This window comes from Glycine soja, chromosome 15, assembly GCF_004193775.1.
Source record: "Glycine soja cultivar W05 chromosome 15, ASM419377v2, whole genome shotgun sequence".
Classification (NCBI taxonomy): domain Eukaryota; kingdom Viridiplantae; phylum Streptophyta; class Magnoliopsida; order Fabales; family Fabaceae; genus Glycine; species Glycine soja.
Genome location: NC_041016.1, coordinates 15913290 through 15935304, shown reverse-complemented (window position 1 = coordinate 15935304; position 22015 = coordinate 15913290). Strand labels below are relative to the sequence as shown.

Below are 22015 nucleotides of genomic sequence, written 5' to 3'. Positions count from 1 at the left end.
TTGGGATAGTTGTAGACACGTGACATTGGTTTGGTTCATTTTGGGACCAAATTTTTTTTAACATGTCTAAGATTGTCTGGTGCAAGCGGAACAAAGTATTCAGACTATTTGATCGCTTTGTAGAAAGTTCATTTAATGGAACTTGTTGGGACCATTTGCTAAAAAAATCCAAGATGGTTGTCATGATCGCACACGAAACTTTAAAATTCAACAAAAGGACACCAAACTTAAAACACTTTCAAGGGGTACTAAATTATATACTTTTTCTGTTACGTTTTTTTAGAGGATTTTTCTTTGATACGATACTTATATTGAAACACTGCAGAATTCACCAGATTTCATTATATTCTATAGGATCTATAGCGAACGTGTTTTCTGTCCCAAAAATATCTATAGTAACGTGTTTGGAATCTTGTGATTTATGGGCATGTACGTGCTAGTAAGAGCATTTACGATGTTCTATATCTTAAATTTATGAGTTCTAAAATATTACAGATTTAAAAATTATATATAAAAAATTTATTCCAATGTAAAAAGTTGGTAGAATGAGTGTTTAATTTGAGTTACAATAAATTTTATAATTGAAAAAATAATTTTATAATTAATATGAATGAATTAAGCAATAATTATTTATATAACTCACTTAAATAACACATTGTTAAGTCATTTCTTCTAATGATAAAAACTTGCTAAAAACATTACTTAATTTTAAACAACTCATGAGACATCCGTGTTGGAGATGCTCTAAGGTAACAAATAAAAGTGAAGAAAAGTTTTTATAAGAGTTTTGAATTTTGCTTACCACATGTGAGCTTCATAATATTTATTTTAGTTTCATAATATATAATAATTGGAGTTATTAATCTATATCTGAGATTACATGTAAAACATTTTTTATAACTGTTACTCTAATTTTGTAGTTAGAAAGATATAGTTAGAAAGGTTGTTAGGGATGAGGGTGGAGGTCAATCTGGGACTATACTAAAGTCGTTGCTAGTTTATAGCAGAAAAGACAGAAAGTAAGTAGTTAGGGGTTATACTTGATTTATAGTAAATCAGTTATGATAGCTCAACATTAGGAGTTTATATAAATAAGGCTTGACCCTTGATGAAAGGGGTGGTTCATTTGTAACTGTAACAAGGACTTGCCTTGTGTAAGAGAGGAAGGCCTCTTTTGTAATAGAATTTTGTTAGAGTGTGATCAATACAAGATTCATTCTTTATTTCCCTATTTTGTGTCTTGTGTAATTCTCATTACTCTACTCTATTGTGAGTGTGTGAGGGTGAGAGAGTGTAGAAGATTCCTAACAATTGGTTCGATATTTCGATCGGTGATCTCATGGCGCACTCTGACGAGCGCATCATTGCGTTGGAATCTTCTGTTACGGCGCTGAAATCCACTGCCAGTGCATTACAAAAATCCTTGCAGAGTCAAGGAGCAACACTTGCTTATGTGAAGAAGAAGGTCAATGGAATTGATGATATGCGAAAGATGATTAAGATGATGATGGAGCATCAATGATTAATGGCAGAAAGTAGTGATAAGGAGGAGGAAGAATTGGAGAAGGAGTTTGAGGCAGAATTTAATGACCCGCTGGGTTGGATCATGTGTGCAGAAAAATTCTTCAATCTGCAACAGGTTGCGAAGAGTGAATGTTTGCGATTGGCATTCATTAGTATGGAGGGGAACACGATATTCTAGTTTCAATATTGGAAGAAGAAAGTGAAGGTTCACAACTGGACGGCGTTTAAGGCAACATTGTTGAAACGATATGGCATAACTGGTCACGAAATGGTGTTTGAGAGGTTAGCCGCGGTTAGACAACAAGGAAGTGTGGCGGAGTTCGTTCAAGAGTTTGAATTGTTGGTGGCGCAAATGTCTTCAGCGTCAGAGGAGCAATTGATGGAATACTTCTTCACTGGACTCCAACCAGATGTCAAGTGCAGCATTCGGCCTCATAAGCCAAAAGATCTCTCAATGGCGATGGAATTGGCGGGTGATTTTGAAGAAATAGAAAAAGAGGAACTCAAATTGGGAGAGGCGTGCAACCGTGGACCTCGATTCATGACGAAGAGCAGTCCATTCACACGGAGTTTCTTGGGGAGTCACCCAAATCCAAGTACTTCGATTATAAGCCAAGTGAGGTCGAACTTTGTTAGTTCCTTAGAAAGTAAGGTAGGAGAAGGCATGGCAGCCTGACCCTGCTAGGTATGAAACCTACCGTATCAAGAATATTTGAGAAGGAGAAATGAGAAACTGTGTTATCACTGTGGAGGACCGTTTGTGGTTGGTCATAAATGCAAAGAAAAGAATTTGAGATTCATTATTCTCGTTGAGGTTGAGGATAAATGGATCAATGCAGAAGGGGAAATTATGAGAACAGAAGAAGAGGAGGAGGTTCCTGATATAGTTGCAGAGGAACTTGAGGTGGAGTGCCAATGGATGGATCTATCCATGTACTCCATAGGAGGATTTACACAACCTCATACTATGAAACTGAGTGACAGGGTTCACAATAGAAATGTCGTAATTCTGATTAACAATGGCGATAGTCATAACTTCAAGGAATTGGTGCAGGAGTTGGGCTTGCAGGTCACACCTACCAAACCTAATGGACTCAAGTTGGGAGATGGCAATAGAAACAAACCCAAGGGTGCTGTAAAGGATTATAGGTGCAGATGGGAGCCTATACCATGGAGGGGGAGTTTTTCTTGTTCGAATTGGGTGGTGTGGATGTTATTTTAGGAGTGGCTTGGTTGGAAACTTTGGGGGATGTCAAGGCTAATTGAAAGAATTTATCAATGAGGTTTAGGAGCCAAAGGATAGTAGTGGAGATCAAGGGTGGGCCACAACTATCCAGAACTTTGGTTTCTGCCCAGACACTTCTCAAACTCCCTGAAATAGAAGAGGCTTGTAGGCTATGGGTTTTAGAACCAGAATAGAGTGTAGAGGGTGATCAATGGCAAGGTTCAGAAGAAGAGCAACAATAACTGGCTGAGGTGTTGCAGGATTGTGCTCAGGTCTTTGTTGAAAGGAAAAGACTGCCACCTACAAGGGAGGTTGATCATCGTATTCCTGTCAAATTAGGAATAGATCCGATCAATGTGTGGTCATACAGGTACCCTTACTTGCAGAAGAATGGAATTGAAAACCAAGTTGTAGAGATGTTAACATTAGGAATCATAAGATCCAACAATTGTCCATACTCTAGTCTTGTCATTCTGGTTAAGAAGAAAAATGGTAGCTGGAGATTTTGCATTGATTATCGAGCCCTCAATAAGGTCACAATACCTTATAAGTTTCCTATTCCATTAATAAAGGAGTTATTGGACGAGTTACATGGAGCCAAATATTTTTCTAAAATAGACCTTAAAGCTGGTTACCATTATATAAGAATATGCTCTGAGGACATTCACAAAACAGCTTTTTGTACTCACCAAGGACACTATTATTACTTGGTGATGCCATTTAGGTTGACAAATGCCCCCAACAAACATTTCAATGTGCTATGAATTCCACTTTACAACCATTTCTCAGAAAATGTGTTAGTTTTCGTTCATGATATATTGGTGTATAGTGCTAGTTGGGAGGCGCATTTGGACACCTTAGATTTGTCCTAACACTACAGATTCTGAATGAGTTCTTTGCCAATTTCAAAAGGTGCAGCTTTGGTAGAAAAAAGGTGGAATACTTGGGCCATATTATTTCTGGAGCAGGCGTGACCATGGATAGGAAGAAAGTGGATGTTGTGTTGAAATGGCTTGTGCCTAAAACAGTGAAATTAGTCAAGGGATTTCTTGGTTTGGCTGGGTATTATAGAAGGTTTATTGAAGGCTATGGCAGGATAACAAGACCACTTACTAATCTGTTAAAGAAAGAGGGTTTCAAGTGGGGAAAGGATAGTGCAGAAGCTTTTACACAATTGCAGAAGGCATTGACTACTGCCCCTGTACCTACATTACCAGATTTTTCTCAGCCATTCACCATTGAATGTGATGCTTCTAGCAAAGGAATTGGGGTTATGTTTTCCCTAAATAAAAAAGTAGTAGCTTATTTCAGTAAGCGTTTATCTGAGGCTTCTCTAAGGAAATCAGTATATGAAAAAAAAGTTAATGGCTTTAGTTTTGGCTATTCATCATTGGAGGTCATATTTGGGGGGCAGAAAATTTACAATATATACTTATCAAAAGAGTTTAAAATATTTACTAGATCAAAGGATAACTACTCAAAGCCAACAGAATTGGTTGCAAAGCTTTTGGGGTATGAATTCGATATTGTTTACAAAACTGGGGCCACAAATAAGGTGGCCGATGCTTTATCAAGGAGAGAAAAGGATAAGGAGCTGCAGAGAGTTATCAAACCTTACTTGCAAGGGGTTAATAATATTGATAGGGAGGTTGAGGCTGATCCCATTCTTTCTAAAATCAAGGAAGACTTGTAGAAAGACCCAAATTCACATGGCAAATACACTCTGGAAAATGGTAGACTGTATCATAAGGGCAAGTTGGTTTTGTCAGTTCAATAAGTTTGGATCCCTCAATTACTCCAGGAATTTCATTCCACCCCTTCTAGTGGCCACTCAGGAAATGAATGAAGCAATCTGAGATGATTATTGCTTTTCACATATGCCAAAGGAGCAAATATCTAACCTCTCCAGTTGAACTATTGCAACCCTTACCTATCCCTAATGTTGTATGGGAAGATATTAGCATGGATTTCATAATAGGGTTGCCTAAATCAAAAGGGTTTGACTCTATTCTAGTAGTTATGGACAAATTAAGCAAGTATGGCCACTTTCTGTTATTAAAACACCCTTATTCAGCACGATCAGTTGCTGATGTGTTTGTTACGGAAATTATCAGGCTGCATGGTATTCCTGCATCAATAGTCAGTGATAGAGACTCTATATTCCTTAGTAAATTTTGGCAAGAATTATTCAAGATGCAAGGCACAAAATTGAAAATGAGCACAAGATATCACCATCAATCAGATGGGCAAATAGAAGTTCTAAACAAAATCCTAGAAACCTATCTTAGATGTTTCAGTTCTAAGCAGCCTAAGGCATGGGCTGATTTTATTCCTTGGGTAGAATATTGGTACAACACAACTTATCAAGGGGCAGCCAAATGCACCCCTTTTGAAATAGTGTATGGGAAGGTGCCTCCTTTTCTTTGCCAAATTTATTCCAGGGGAGGTAATGGTGGAAGCAGTGGCATAGGATTTAATGGAACGAGATGAGGTCCTGCAACAACTCAAGTTCCATTTGGGAAGAGCTCAAGATCACATGATCAAGTTTGCCAATGCCTATAGAATACCTTCAAGGATCAAAGAAGGGGACTTGGTGTATTTGAAGATCCGACCCCATAGGCAAGTATCTATGCCAAGTAGGTTACATCCTAAATCGACAGCAAGGTTTTATGGTCCTTATCTGGTGGTGAAGAAGATTGGAACTGTGGCTTTCGAACTGCAACTTCCTGCTGAAGCTCAAATTCATTTAGTTTTTCATGTATCCCAACTAAAGCTGGCAATAGGCACTTATATAGCTTAAACAAATCTACCTAAGGAGTTGAAGGTAGCGTCTGAGGAAGTGCAACCAGAATTGGTGTTGGGTACTAGGGTTCAGAACTAGGGGAATGATGCAAAGCAGTAATTGTTGATACAGTGGCAAGGACAATCAGATAAGGATGCCACTTGGGTGGACAAAGTTTTTATTTGGGAGCACTTCCATCTTTTCAACCTTAAGGACGAGGTTTTTTTTATGGGGGTATTGTTAGGGATGTGGGTAGAGGTCATTCTGTGACCGTACTAAAGTCGTTGTTGGTTTACAGCAGAAAAGATAAAAAGTAAGTAGTTAGGGGTCAGAATTGATTTATAGTAAATCAATTATGACAGCTCAGCATGAGGAGTTGATATAAATAAGGCTTGACTCTTGATTAAAGGGGTGGCTCATTTGTAACTGTACAAGGACATGTCTTATGTAAGAGATGAGGGCCTCTGTTGTAACAGAATTCTATTAGAATGTGATCAATACAAGATTCATTCTTTATTTCCCTATTTCGTGTCTTGTGCAATTCTCGTTACTTTACTCTGCTGTGAGTGTGTAAAGGTGAGAGAGTGTAAAAGATTCCTAACAAAGGTTTCTAAACAAAGGCACCATCGTATAAATATTAGGTTGTTAATGCCTCCATAAGTTTTCAATGTTGTTATTTATGAGGATTACCAAATTTCAATCATATACATGGGAATATTTTTTGAGTAATTGGTTTGTCAAGTACTTGAAACAAAACTTTCAATATATCTTCTGGAACTCAGAAAAATTTATCAAGACTTAACAAAAATAAGTATATATTAAGAATCCACAAGTTATTTAAGCCAATAAAAAACTATTTAGATATAAAAGGATGACTGCAAAAAGAAAAATGCATCAAGAGTATAAAAAATTGGGTTGGCACAACACAACCTATGACATGAAGAATTCTTTATTGACATGACCTACAAACCAATTAGAGGTGGAGGGAATTGGGGGAGGGGGCTATATAGGGGCCATGGTCACCCAAGGTTTTTAAACCTTCATACTATTATATATAAAATTATTTTTTGACCTCCTTTTTCTTAATTCTTTAAGTTCTCTTTAATAGTTTTTTTATTAACATTTTATCTGAAGTGAAAATTTTCTTTATTTTTTATTTTCTTATATTTAATAATTTTATTTAGTTTCTCATTCACTCTTCTAGCTTTCACAATATCACAAGTTTTCCCATTGTTGCTAACTCTTCCTATTTTGTGTTATGAGTTTCTTTTATTATGATATAACATTTTTCATCGCTATGAATTTTTTAGTCTAAACATCTAATTATAATTATTGGTTTTACAGTTGTATTTGAAACAAAAGTTATTTTTTATCAATGAAAACATTTATACTCGGTTAATTTATTTAAGCATTTATCACAAGTAATTCATCTAACCAAATATTTTTCAAAATTTTTTTATGTTTGACTCAAGTATTTATTTTTTTGAAATATTTTAAATAATATACTTTGACTATAATACAATTTTCTTTTCATTTAATTTAAATGATTTTTTTTTTTTACTTTCTTCTCCTTTTTAGACCTTTATGTATTGGTTGCATTTATTGATTAATATCTCTTTTATACTAAACAGAATTACATATTTCTTTTTATTCATAAAAAAATATTAGTTATATATTAAAATTCTTATAAATGCCAAGCATGTAAAATTTAAATAGTTTTCCTAAGTCATGATTTTTTTTATATTGGTCCCCCTTACATAAAAATTCTGGCCCCACCCCAAAAACCTTTACATTAAGAAATCATCATTTCACATGCCAATTAATTTCAAGTACTTTAAAATTTGGATTTAGTATTTCTAATCATAGTTTTCAAGATCGGACCAATGGTTTCCCAGTTTGATGAACCAGTCTTCTAGTTCTGAAAAAACAGAAGGAACTGATCAAGAATCAACCAGACTGATCCAAAACCAATAAAAAAAAAAAAATCAGTGCAAAAAACAGGTTTCTGTTGATGTTCCCGCCCCAATTCGTGAATATACAAATCAGGAGGTTCACCAACAGAACATTGTAAAACTTCTTTTCTATTCAGAGAATGAGCTCGGGGATCATATGGATTGCAACTTAGAAAGAGCTAAATTTTGAACTTCTTTGTTGCCAATGTTTGGACGACAAATGTGGAACTCAAATAAATGCCCGGTTAAAATTAACAACGGTCATCTTATTATCTAGTCCTATGATAAATGAAACTTTAATCTGGCTATCAAACTACACCTAATTGAAACAAATGTCATTCAATATCTTCAGCCATCAATGTTGATTTTCCCTGTTAACACAAGTAACCTACTGAACAAAAATGAACTAATGAACCATTGAAGCTTGCAAACTAACCAATCTTAAACCTGTGAATCTGTCGAGAGTCAAACAAAGGGCTCCAATAAGTCATACTAACAATCTCACACACACACGGCAAGGGAAAAAAGCGCAAAGATTCAGGCCAATGGAGAAAAAAAGAGGGAAGAAACAAAGGCACGACAAATTAAATAAAAGCTCAAAGTCAAATCAGCTATAGCAGAATAGGACATGTTAATCAAGATCAGCTGCAAATAAGTTTCATAAGATGTCCCCATAAAGATGAAACACGAGAACCAGTGCCTTCTCTAAAATACTAAACCTGGTCCATTCTGCAATAAACTGGCAAGCACAAACTGCCCATCAGCACAAATTTTAAAAGATAAAAAGTGAAAGATCTCAATATAGGGATTATAACATCGCAAAAAATATCATTGACCATTCTACCTGCCTCGTGTCATTCAAAAACACATCAGGCTAAGCTGCAAAGCCCTTCCAACAAGTCCAAGTAGAATTTCTGTTGACACAAAACAGCAAAATCATAAACAACAAGCGTCCCAACCATTACCAGAAATAACCTAAGTTAAGGACATAACAAAATAAAATAACCTTGTCACTACAACCCAAACAAGATACACTGGTTATAGGTACATATGCTCAGGAACAAACGGCCTTCTACCCAACTGTCCAACTGTATTCTTGTACAAACATATCCAACATAAGGCAAAACCTAAAAACTAGAAAAAGAAAACCCTAAATCATCACTCCACATTCATTATTGCAAGAACACTGAAAATGAAAAAAACAAACAAATATATTGATATGTAAATGATCCCTTCCTGACAACAAAGGAGCTCCAATTAAAAACAAATCAGTAACTTCGCAATAAATCAATGGTAATTCAAAAGAATGTAAAAACTAGTGCTGCAAATAATTTGAATCGATCAGTTTAGATAAAGGAACCACTAATAGAACTTCCCATTCACCTCAAGAGAGAAGTGCCAAGGTGCCAAAATCTGTATTCCAGAATTAACATCAGTCTCCATGACAGCAGTAAATACCTCAAGATCACAATACAATAAATCTAATGTATTCAACATAAAATTCCAGATATAACATCATGTAGTCTATCAATACTATAAGAATCCATATGCCTCATAATAAGGCAAAGATTACAACAACCTTCTTGAACAGAAATGCAAGCAATATGCTCATCTCTTTCTACCACCACGCTCTCTTAAGGTGAGGGTAAGTGTTTCACCTCCACCAACATTGTAATGGGCAAGTGACATATTATCCTTGAGAAAGCCAGGCTTTCCACTCAATTTCTGCTTATTAGCAGGGAGCTGGATCTCCCCAGCAATTTTTTCCTTCAGACTACCAACAGTTTCAGACAAAGATAGCACTGTAATTTCCAGAACTTGTCCCTTGAGATTTCCCTCATCAACATTAGGAACAGATACACTAATGCGAACAGGTCCCTACAGTCATGAAGACAAAATGCCAGTTAGGATGGACAAAAATAGCACTGACAATAAATATAATCTATATATACATTGAACATAATAATGATTGTTAACTAGGTTGGTCCATACAGGATGTTGAGCCAGAAATTGATCTTCGGGGATCAGAGCAGAATCATCAAGTTTCTGCCTCTTTGGTTCTGGTTCTTCTGGGAGTGGGGGAGGAGCCTCCTCTGGTGGCGGTGGTGGTGGAAGTCCTTGAGGCAAAGGTGGTGGATGCATCATAGGCATAACTGATGGAGGAACAGAAAGAGGAACAAAAGGTCGTGGAACTGGAACATGAGTGAACTGAGATCCCGGTGGTGGGGGTATGGGAATCCCTTGGTTATTCATAGGAATTGATGGATGCATTGGGGGTGGTTGGCCAGCCATAACTGACTGCTGTCCAGTATTCATTGGCATTGGAGGAGGAGGAGCAGGCCGAATAGATGGCATCATGGGTCTAGGTGGAGGCATTGGAAGGGCACCACTATGGGGAGCAGAATATTGGATAGGAACACGAGGAAGATTCAATGCCAGTCCAGGTGGTGGTGGAAGAGGACGAACTGAAGGCATACCTGGTCTTGGAGGAGGTGCAGCAGGACCCAGAAGGTTCCTGGCTTCATTATTAGAAGCATCGTTTTGATCCTCGTTTCCAATATTTTGTGACATGGCTTGGTTTGCAGTGCGCCCAATGCTACCAGTGTGACCATCCCATATAACCTGCTTTGGTTGCTCATCATTTATCTTCTCAATCTCTGCCTTGACAGCATTGGAGACCTCTTCTTCCGTAGTACCAAATATATCAGGACGGGTCCGAGCAAGTCCAACAATGTTTCTTGAAATTTCATCATCCGCAGCCAAAGTTGTCTCTCGAATTTTGGCAAACATTCTTTCTTTTTGTTCTTTGTACTTGGGATCAATGAGAGAAATCCGCATATGTTCTGACATTTCGCTAATAGGAATTAACTCACCAGTGATAGGAGAAACAACAAACTTGGTTGAATCTCTTTCCACAGAAATCCTTTCCTCTGGTCTCTTCCAGTTCTTAACAATTCTCATCGGTGGTTCAGGGTCTTCAGTAACCCTGACTTCATTCTGTTTCCTGTCATCATGGTCTTCCAAACTAGCAGCTCTCATGCCCTCCTCAACAAGCTGGGCCTCTTCCTCATCCATTTCCATTTCAACCTCCTTTCCAGGCTCAACAATATCTTCTTCCATGGCAGTCACCTTGCTTCTCCTTATAACCTCCTCAATAGTCATTGGAGGAGGTAACTCTTGATCCTCATCATCAGCAAAATCTATTGTTTCAACCACCACAAAATCATGCCAATCAATCATAGCCATTTGTATTCTTTCCTGTTCTATCTCATCCTCAGCCTTTTGCCTAGCTTGCTCTTGCGAACGCTCCCACTCCAGCCTATTCACACACCTTTCAAGGACAGTAGTCATATCAAACACACTCTTCTTTAGCTTCTCAGTCAAACCCTTTGGTGGCATCAAAACCTTTGAATATGCATCCGCAAGGGAAGTAAAAAACGTAAACATGCTGTGGGTCGGTTTCAGAAAATGGAACTGGGGATTATTAACTTCCCTACTTGTCAACCCTGTCAAAAAAGATTTCCCATTTCGAGCCACAAATTGTGCTGTAAGCTTTATAATATCCAGCTCTTCCCCCGTAATTCCTTCAGGAAGCCGAACTGTATACAGTTCAGCTTCAGGGGGTTCGAGCACTTTCCTTACAGGTCTAAACTGGGCAGAAACATCTGGCTTTTCTGCTGCTGCTGCTGCTACGCCATTGCTATCAGGTGCCGGTGCAGACGGGGCGGATTCAAGAACAGCCGAGTCTTCAGGCTGGGAAGACTGATTTTGAGCACGAAATTCAGACAACCTGTGTTGATAATATGCGTGATATGGATCTGATGAGTTCAAGAAATTGAACTTGGCATTTCCTGTGTTATTTGCAACAATCCTCTTTTCAAATTCTGGACCATTCTTAGCGACGAACTGGGCGGTTTTATCAACAATGGTCCTAATGTCCGGAGGCGGATGTATAATTCCAATCGTTCTGGTGTGGGTGGCAACTGTTACCGGCGCCGGAACAGAAGCAGAATTTGATTGGTTCTGCTCCTCCTCAATCACTTGAGACTCAGGGAGAGGACCTAGATTTCCATCAGAAGGAGGAGCAGGGAGTGGCAATATAGGTAATGAACCTAACATCATGCAAATCCCTAAAACCCTTCAAACTTCTATTCATATAAAAGTGAAATGAAAGAAACACCAAACCAGCTTCTTGCCCCTGCAATCAAAACAAAACAGAATTTTAAAAAATGAATAAATAATAGCCCACACTAATTAAACCTATCAAACTCGAGAAATGGGAAAATAAACACAAACCATGCTAGCTACAAGTGGGAAGAAGAAGAAGACGAAGAAGAAGCAAAAAGGAATTGTAGAGGAAAAAAACTTACTGTGGAGAAAACCTTGTTGTGGAGCAAAAAGGGTTGTTACTCACTCTTCTGAAACTATTCCCTGATTCGATTACGGAGACATGGGCTCTTTAGTATTATCGAGCACTTCATGAGTCAATTTTCTTGGGTGGGTCTATATGGGCTGGGCTTTATGGGACCCAAACATGCTATCTCGCCCGACCAGGGTAAAAACAATTAATTTATAATCACCTGCAGATAAAAAAGACATTTTAAATGATAAACGAAAATGTTACGATTATTAAACTAAATTATAATTTTGGTCTCTCAAATTTTCTAAATCCTTGATTTTTTTTCTCTCTAATTTTTAATTATGACATTCGGTCTTCCTAGTTTTATAAATTAACGATTTTGATTCATTTGATAGATTATTAATAAATTATTCTAATGAGTAGAGTTATTAAGTTAATAAGAAATTAATTAGAAATCATTAATTATTAAAAATGTTGATAAAAATAATCCTAATGGTTCACAATACTTTATTTTTTCTCTTTTCTATAAATATCTCTTTCACCTCCCTTGTCACATGCAACTCCACCGCAACAACACTACCATAGGGTCAATAATATTTTATTAAAGTTTTTAATGATCAATAGTTTTTATTTAATTTATAATTAATGTAACAATTCTATTAATCAAAATTATTTGTTAATAATTTATCAAAGGAACCAAAATTATCAATTTATAAAACTAGAATGACCAAATATTACAATTAAAAAGTAAGGATCAACATCATAAATTTGATATATTAGAGACCAAAATTATAATTTATCCTAATTATTAAGTTATTTCCAATTGTGGAGGATACCCTTTTTAAAGTTGTTCATACCTTATTAAATTTGTTTCTTTTCCCAAGTCAAAATTGATAAAAATTAATAGATTAAATAGGTGGTATGGATTCAATTCACTTAAATAAGGTCTTAAATTAGTCTTGTAGATAAAAAAATATAATTGGAAGAAAAATCTCACCAAATATATCAGTTAAGTTCTCCGAATAAAATTGATTACAGACAAAGATAAAAAATTATTCCTACCAATAACATAGTTACAAATAAAATATCGCACATATTCAGGAATCATGACGTGAAAGTGAAAAAAGAAATGTTGAAACAATTTTAGTAATTCTTAAATTTGTTTTGAATTATTTAAAATGAACAAACAATTTTAGGAAAGATCCCACCAAATGTTTTGTAACTAGTTTCAAATAAATGCTGATACACTCTTATCTTAAAAGTATTGATTATGGAAATTAAGATTATTTGTTAAAAATAAAATATTTAATTTTATATTAATATCTTAAAATGACTTTTCTAATTATGTTTATGTTCACAGTTTTTTTTATCAAAAAGATTACAATAAAAATAAAAGGCGCTAAGAATAATATATTTCTTACCTTGAAAGCATCAAAGTTACTGTATTTAATATAGGACGAAAAAATCATATAAAATTTTCAAAAAAAAAATGATATATGACAATTTACTGAATCTAGTATAAGGATTCTTTAGTCTTTACCAACAATGATTGATCAAATAATTGTAACTTATGATTCTTAATCATCTTAGTCAAATGAATGATTCAAGATTTAAACTTTAATTCATCTTTAGATATAAAGTTAATGGTTCAGACAAGATCAACTTCATACAAATAAATTATGTACCAATTATTTCAAAATATCATCATGAAGAAAATAAAATATAAGAACTCTTTAGAAATATAAGTAAAAAGTCAGGCACACCATGTTTATTTGTTATTTTTATATTATTTCTTCTTCTTATATATTAAAAATAGGAGGAATCAAATTACAAAAATATAATTTTGTATATCATTTTATGATTTTTAAACTTGAAATTAACTATTGAATTAAAAGTTTTTTTATATAAATAAATTATAGATAAAATTTCATATTAATCTAAAATTATTTATTAAATTTTTCATGTAGATTAAAATTAATATAATATAAATATTTTAAAATACTAGTCTAATAATTTGTGCCTAACACGGATATTAAATTATTGTGTTGAAAGTATTATTAATCATGGTAATTCAAAATAATACATATTTGTATATTGATTGTTATGGTCTTTCCAACCAAAATCATATCTATTAAATTATTTTGAGTTGATGTGTATTGATTAATAATTAATTTTATTAATCATGGTAATTATAACTGATTCATATTGTGATATCAATTTTATTATTATAATATTTTTTATAAAATATAATTGTTAAATTTTTATAAAATAATTAAATATTAGCTACATAATTTTATTAATTATGATAATTAAGATCAATGCAGTTATGCAACATTCCGTGGTGTTGATATGTGACAGAACAATCTTATTTCATAAAAAATAAATTAGGTACCAATTACATGTAGTTATTTGAATGAAATATATTTAGTAATTATTTTAATTACTTCAAAATTAAATTTGTCAGCAAATTTAATAATACATTAGTTAAAAAAATATAATATGTTATATGTTACAGAAAAAAATACCAAGATTGAGTCTCTGTCAAATGTGCGTTCTTTTAATCAATTCTTCCGGCCATTTTTTATTCTCTAACTTTTTTTTAGATGCAAATATTTCAACAAAAAATAAATGCTCAAGTATCATGTGTGCAGGAACAAAAACCACAAAGACGCTAGCAATACTAACCATCATACTTCAATAAATAATTATATCAATCCTACCATTCAAATCCCTCTAATGAGTTGTAAAAAAAACAAACCTCCTAACTACATCTGTAACCTTACATCCTTGTTCCAACATATACAATAGGCACAAACATCCCTTCCCAAACCCAATAAAAGGAATAACATTTACTTGTATTTTTTTAAATATTTGTTAAACTCTATTAAAAATATATAGCTATACATACTCTTCAACATGCTATAATTACAAATATATATTAGTGTTTTAAAATAATTAACTTAAAATAATATTAAGATATAAACAATCAATTATATAATATTTTTATATATTAAAAAAATCAATTATATAATATTTTTATATTTTATTTTTTTTTGTTAATAATTCGGTTTCATTTAATTATAACAATCAATTATAATAATCAATTATTAATTACAGGTAATAATGAATTATGAATAGCCCTAATAGAATTGATTAAATATTAAAATAAAATATTTTTACGAGAATAATTTGGGATTGTCACAAAGAGAATCAAATTGTCTATATATATAGTTGATTAGAAGACCGAAAGTGTAAAATTATAATAATTAAGGAATGCACTAAAAAAAATAATTAAGGAATCAAAAGTGGAATTAAGCTTTTAAGTTTGCCTTGATTTGAACTGGTTTAAACAACGCTGCTCTTATCTGATCCAGCATCCTTACACCAATTCGAATAACTTGACGGAATTGTCATCGTTCAGTTCATAGTCGAACCATTTCAACCAGGTCTAGTTCAGTTCTTACAACAGATTTTAACGAACCAAAGAAAGGACAAACATGAGTGAACATTAGAAGTAGCTAACTTGATTACTTTGTTGTGTTTGCCAATTTTTCTTTCTATGTTTAGGCGTAACTAAAAGTTCATATAAATTATAGGTACTATTTCCATACACCCAATATTTAAGTAGCTTTTTGTTCTTTTTTTTTAATATAAATTATATTCTCCTCTCTTGAAAGATATTCAAATAGTTAAATACCTATTTTATCTGAGGAAATATACATAAATTTTTGCTTTTGATCCATATTTTTTTTATAATTTCTGTGATGTCCAAACTCCAAACCATTAACTTTTGTTCTTCTAGTCTGTCTCTGATACAAAAACACTTACATGATTCCATTTGACATTGCCATATAAGCATTAACTTGAGGTTTCCATGAATCATAAAGTCACGTAATCGTTTACATTTCCTGTAATGACAAGATTTATACATTACAAGAATTACAAACAATTATATTTTACGATAACTAAAAATGAATATATTACCAGATAAGAGATGAATTTGTGTAATATTTCAATTTAATTTTAATATAAAAAAATTTAAATATTTTTTTTCCTTTCTGTGATTCTTGACAATTTTCATTGTTGATAATTAGGTTTGAATGTATGCTAATAATTTTAACTTTAAATACTAAAATCAATATATTTAAAATTAATTACTGATTACTTTACACATTGATTCAATGTCAAAGTTCCATTTATATTAAAATAAATCAAAATATAACACCACTAAAATTAGAAGACAACGAGGATTAACATTTGAGAATGATTTTCAAAACCAACTATACATACATAATGGTTTTTCAAAATCAACCAAACAGAAAACATTTTATCAAATGGATGAGACCACAAGTGTGCAGCTTAAATTTGCACTTGCAATATAATTAATATTTTCTGCAAGAATAGTCCACCTATTTGTGGACTGCAATATAATTTACCCCATCTAACATACTAACACTGCTTCCAGAGGACATAAATACAACAGACGCATGCAAAAGTTACAAGTGACTTTACAAAAGAAAAATGTGCCTAGAGCAAAATACACAAAATCCACCATGTTCTCTCTGTATCTGGTACTTTGCAATTATTAAAGGATCAGTCCAATTTCATTGATGCTATAACAAGACCAAACAATGCCCTAGCACAGGTTCCTGAGTGACAAGGAGCTCCGAATCACATGGCTTGATGAAATTAACTCCAAAAGATAACAAAAATCTTACTTGTGGACTTCAATTTGGTATAATGACATTGGGGTTTCTTATATGTGGATTTAGTGCTGCCAACTCCTTCCATTTTCCTCGAGCGCCATCAATACGAGATGATATGCTCCACAAGGAGTCACCACCAGGTTGCCCCTTTGTGGTAACTGGAGCATTAGATTTTGATGCAGCCTTTGACTTCATTAGTGAAAGCTTATTATTGCTCTTCCCCATTCCATTAGCGAGCAACCAGCGAGAACCAGACTGTTGCTGGCTTGAAGTGCCCCAGAGCTTCTTTTTCTGAGGCTCAGGCTTTAGACCTGCCACATGGACTTCAGTGATTCTGAACTGAGGAATGCCCTCGTCCTCCTCAGAACTTTTCTCCTCTTTCTCAGTGTCCTTCATTTCCACCTTTGCTACTATTTCGCTCTCGTCATCCTCATCATAGTTTTTCCTAATCTCAGACACACTGTCGAAAATTCTTTGCTTTGGAAGCATGAACTCTCTCTCAACTTGTATAAGAGCAAGCATTGGTGTTCCAACCGGCTCATAGTTTCTCAGAGGATCACGGAGTTGCACCATTAATGCTACTGTGAAATTGTTTCCTAGCAAACCACATCTTCTGCTTTTGCCTCGTCTCTTCTCTCCCTTTGAACTCCCACGAATGAAGTCAAAAGAGTTGGCATGATGGGCTGCAAGAAGTTTGGAAGTGTGCTCACTGATATTATCTATATCATCAATCTCACCAGAATCCAGCTTCATCCATTCATCAAGAGTTAATGATAGGCTCATTATCCCATCAACACCATCACCACCATCATCACTGTCCTTTACATCCATCAACTGCAAACCAGCAGCTCCATCCAGGCCAAGGGACCCACTAACATCAACCCCCTTGCCTTGGAGAGCTGAAATATCTCCAATGGACTGAGCAATGATGTTTGACGGTGCTTCCTCTTCTGACATCCCAGATTGGATTCTCAAACCCTCCATTGAAAGTGCTTCAATTTTATCCATAGCCAATGGAGCAAGGTCTTCTACTGAAACAAACTCTGAGCCTGTTTGGTTGGCCACTGTTCTTGAACTAAACTTGCCAGACTTTTGTTTAGATGGCATTCCTTTCAAGTCCCTTTGCACATAAGCACTGTCTGGCCATGTTATTGGATCATGCTGCAAATGGCATTGCCTACATAAAGCAAAGCAAAATTCAATCAGTAAAACATTTAGGAATGACTACTAAAAACTCACTCCAAGAGCAGTGATACAAACAGGATAGACTAACCTCTCTGCACCCTCTAAGACAGGCATAGCTTCCCATGCTATTTGTTGCATTGTCTTCCCTGTGATATCTTCCAGTGGCATTAACTCCTTTGCCTGCATTGAGAGCTTTTCAATACCCACTGAAGCCAAACACTGCAAAACCTCCATTATCCCAGAACCCATTTCTGCAGGTACCACAACAGGGTTGGATACCTGCATGATTAAGCTCCCACCACTTTTAGAATTCTTGAAAATTGAGGGATTCATAGAGCGTAGAAAACCCCCGTCTTTTGTCTGAAGAAAAGGGCCCAACCCATCATCAAGTGGAGGCAATGTGGGAGGCTCTTCAGGTGGTAAATGAATTGGACTTCCAAAACCGGCAAAATCTTTTGGTGGAGAATGATGAAAAGCCTTCTCATTCAAACCCCATTCACGCATCAAGGCTTCTGTTTCCAAGTCTTCTAGCATTTGAGCCCTCTGTTTGCTCCTCACATCCTGAGACTCAACTGGATGCTCCTCCTGCAGATCATCTTGCAAGAAGGATGACGACTTGACACCTTCAGAAAAGTTCCACTGCTCAGAAGCAGCAGAAGCATCATAGCCACCATCTGCTTCATTATCATAGTTCATGTCAAAATCGAACAAAGAAGAGAAGCCCCCATTCAGAGCCTCCTTCTCAAATTGTCTTAAAAGTAGCTCTCTTGGAGACTCGGGCTCGCTTTCAGAACTCAAGCCCATTTGACTATGGTCTAAGCCTAACATGCTTAAAAATTCAGTGGCAACAGATGCTGTAACATCATCCAAGCTATGTGACTTTGTCATTTTAAATTCCAATTTCGCTTCTACAGTTTTAGGAGATTCTAGTGCCACTCTCTCCAAATTTGAGACACTATTTAAAGCAGATTCTAGTTCTTGCATGAGCAGCTCATTAGTGTCCAAGCCATTTGCCTCATCCAGAAAATCGTGTTTAACACTATCTTCAGAAGATACATGTATACCTGATATACCAAGGGTACAGGAAGCATCAACTGTAGAAGCATCCTCAGGAGCCTTTATGCTAGCAAATTCCTCTACCACTGCTTGATCCTTAGAACTATCATTTGCATCATCCAGAAAATCATGCTTAACACTATCTTCAGAAGATATTTGTATACCTGATATACCAAGGGTACTGGCACTATCAACTGTAGAAGCATCGTCAGGAGCCTTTATGATGGATTCCTCTAGTTTAACAGATTCGTTTGATGAAAGTTCTATGCCCTTATCAACAACAAAAAAATCATTATCAAGACAATGTTCGGGGTTTTCATTTTCAAAATCTGGTAAAGAATAGCCATCTGGTTTAACTGTCTCCAGCTTTTCTTGAAATACGTAGGGTTCAGGTTTGTCATCCACTGGACATGTATTTTCATCCTTAGTTGCATGCTCTTCAAGCCTTTCTTTTCCTAGATCAGAAGCATAGGCATCTGGCTTGATTGGCCCAAGATTGAAGGAATCAAGTTCTGCCTCATCATCCAGAGGACTACAAGCCTTTTCTTCATCCAATTTCGTATATAAGACGTCTATTGAGCTGGCTAATGCTGACTTAGTTAATGGCAATACCTCATGAAGATCCTTCACCTCATCTGCAGCTTGAGATGAGTATTGCAAACTTGTGGCCCGTCTCATCTTGCTGCTTCCATCAAACTGTCTGGGTTTAACATCTAACTTTGTCGGAGTCGGAGCAAAACTATGCTGCCTGGAGGTCAATGCTTTAGGAAGGCTGTCTCTGGTAGCACTAGCATTATCACCAACCACCGTATACCCAAAACTGACATTCATCGCAGCACCCTTAGCCACTCCCGTTAATCGAAAACTAGTAGTCCACTTCCCCGAGCTCTTCTCCTCCTCAAGCTCCTCCAGAGTGAGAGGAAGCAACCTTGTCAGATCCACCCGGTGCTTCCCCAAATCCATCTCTGGCACACTGAGAAGTGAAGCATAGAGCAAAAAATGCTTTGCTTCATACTTTGCAGAATGGTGAGGTCCGCTCCTGCTTCCATACACCGAGCAAGTGTAGGTCAACTTCTCCTCAAATTCAGCCACACGCTGAACCACCTTGGCCGGCTGGGTCACAAGAACCCCATCGCGCCTCTTCCAGTACACAGCAAGGCTAGCATCATCAAAACTCGGAGGCAACCCCTCAATCAAATGAACTTGGAGATAAAAACTACAATTGAACCTCTTATTTCGGATGTGCGAGAGTGCCCTTAGTGGCCTCCAATTCCATATGGACTTCTTATCCTTCTGAACATTCTCACTATTATTATCACCACTGGCTTTAGACTTGGATTTGGGATCAGGCAACTGAGGTTTCCCTGTGAATTTAGATCTAGAATTTGCACTAGGTATTGAACTCCTTGAAGAGGTTCTATCCAAGTACAAAGCTTTGTTCATGGTTTCAACATCCTTTAACAATTTCTTCTGGTTACTAGAACCCCCACCACCCTTCTTCCCAGCCTCCATTCTCGACAACATCATCTTTTACCCAAAAAATAAATAAATAAATAAAGTGAACTCAAATCAAATAGAACACTACCCAGAATTTTTTATTGAAAAATAAAAAATCAAACACATAAAATTAATAAACTATATAACAAAACTTCATAATAAAAAATAAACGGGTTGATAGATTGAGTACCTGATAGTGTTGGAAATGAAATTTAGGTCTGCGAATTTAATCCATGGATACCCACCTTCTCAAATTCAAAACTGAAACTCTGTAACCCAAAAAGAATCCAATTTTCAGTCACAAGTCAAAGTGAGAGAAACTAAGAAGAAGGAAGCTAAAACGAAAACTTACGAAAAGTTTCGAATTTTTTTAGCAGAGTTTCTTATCTTTTTCTCCAATCTCTTTTTCTTGTCTCTTTCTCTCTCTAGAAATTGCCGCTACCTCTTTCAAACCCAAAGAATTGAAGGAATAATAAAAATAATTTTAATATTTATATGCAATGTATGTATGTAGTATATGAAATATTTGATGTGCAATTTAATTCATGCGCGTTTCTACCCCCAATTATTACTTTCTTAGTAGTTTTAATTATTTCTAGTTCTGCACCTCACGCACCGGTTCCTATAAGCTTTAATTTGTGCCCTTTCGTAATTCTAATGGTAATTGCACAATTGTTGGGATTTTCTTTTTATGTCCTTTTTTATATGGTTATTTTCCATTCAAATTTGCAGTAGGTAAGATTTGATTTGATTTTTTACTTTTAAACAATTTATTAATTATAAAAATTGAGAATATTGAAGGAAAAAACACCTGAGAGAAATACAGAATTCGCACCTAATTGTAAAATGTGGTTGGCGGATAATTTTTCTGAATCTTCCCATCAAATTTAAACAACACAGTCATTGATTAGTTTTAATCTTCATAAATTTCGTAAATTCTCATTTATTCACAAATATGATAAGTTTGATAATTTCTAAAATTATAATAATAATATTTAAAAATCATGTTACCTATAGTTTTTTATTGACTATAATATAACTTTTTTATATTAACATAACCTATAAATTACAAAAAATATCTGAAAATGTAGGGAAAGAGATAGTGTCCGGTAGAAAAACAAGAAATGTATTTGGACTCAAAAATACTTGCATAAGCATTTATATTTATCTCATCTTAAAAAAAAAAAAAAAAGTTGGAACTGATGACCTATCATATCGTTCGTGACACTCTATTTTGTTCCACCCAACCAAATACATTGAAGTTTCACAAATTACATTTACTTATTGCTATTCATAATATTTTTAAAACAGAGAATCTTAGTTAGATATTATTGACAATAAATATGGATATATCTCTAACAAAATTTATATCATAAGTCACTAGATTTTAAAACAGAGTACTCATCCGTTAATCCGTTAATGAGATAAATTCTTTCCATTAGATTTAATACTTAGAGTGTGTTTCGTTTAGATAAAGAAAATAAAAAGATAGAAATATAAAAGAAATTTTTGAATTAAAATAAAATATAAAAATATGAGACTCACACAATTTTCTTTCTATTTCTCTCATCCCTCATTCAACCAAACACGTCCTTGTTTATACTAATAATAGTTATTAAAGTATTAAACTCATACTACAAGACAAAATATCATATATTACAAGTTTAATATTGAATTAGCTAATTCATATTAATATAACATTTATCTAGCGAAAATAAATTATAAATG

General features: G+C 34.9%; 2 protein-coding genes across 3 annotated transcripts; both read right to left on the bottom strand.

The window, feature by feature from the left end:
• Nucleotides 1-8042: 8042 nt before the first annotated feature.
• LOC114387816 (probable splicing factor 3A subunit 1) lies at nt 8043-11947 on the bottom strand. Of its 2 annotated transcripts, XR_003661416.1 has the most exons (5): nt 11854-11947; nt 9476-11681; nt 8867-9361; nt 8328-8397; nt 8043-8222 (listed from the first exon to the last, which is right to left on the bottom strand). XR_003661416.1 is itself a non-coding variant. In XM_028348018.1 (3 exons), the coding sequence occupies exons 2-3, from the start codon at nt 11603-11605 to the stop codon at nt 9092-9094; spliced, it is 2400 nt and encodes a 799-aa protein (XP_028203819.1). In that variant the 5' UTR covers nt 11606-11681; nt 11854-11947; the 3' UTR covers nt 8812-9091. The 2 variants fall into 2 exon arrangements, 1 of the variants encoding a protein (XP_028203819.1); XM_028348018.1 differs by lacking the exons at nt 8043-8222; nt 8328-8397 and having other exon boundaries at nt 8812-9361.
• A 4199-nt stretch (nt 11948-16146) lies between these two features.
• LOC114386580 (protein PLASTID MOVEMENT IMPAIRED 1-RELATED 1-like) lies at nt 16147-20754 on the bottom strand. Its single transcript, XM_028346602.1, has 4 exons — nt 20640-20754; nt 20478-20556; nt 17823-20317; nt 16147-17726 (listed from the first exon to the last, which is right to left on the bottom strand). The coding sequence occupies exons 3-4, from the start codon at nt 20315-20317 to the stop codon at nt 16571-16573; spliced, it is 3651 nt and encodes a 1216-aa protein (XP_028202403.1). The 5' UTR covers nt 20478-20556; nt 20640-20754; the 3' UTR covers nt 16147-16570.
• Nucleotides 20755-22015: the final 1261 nt, after the last annotated feature.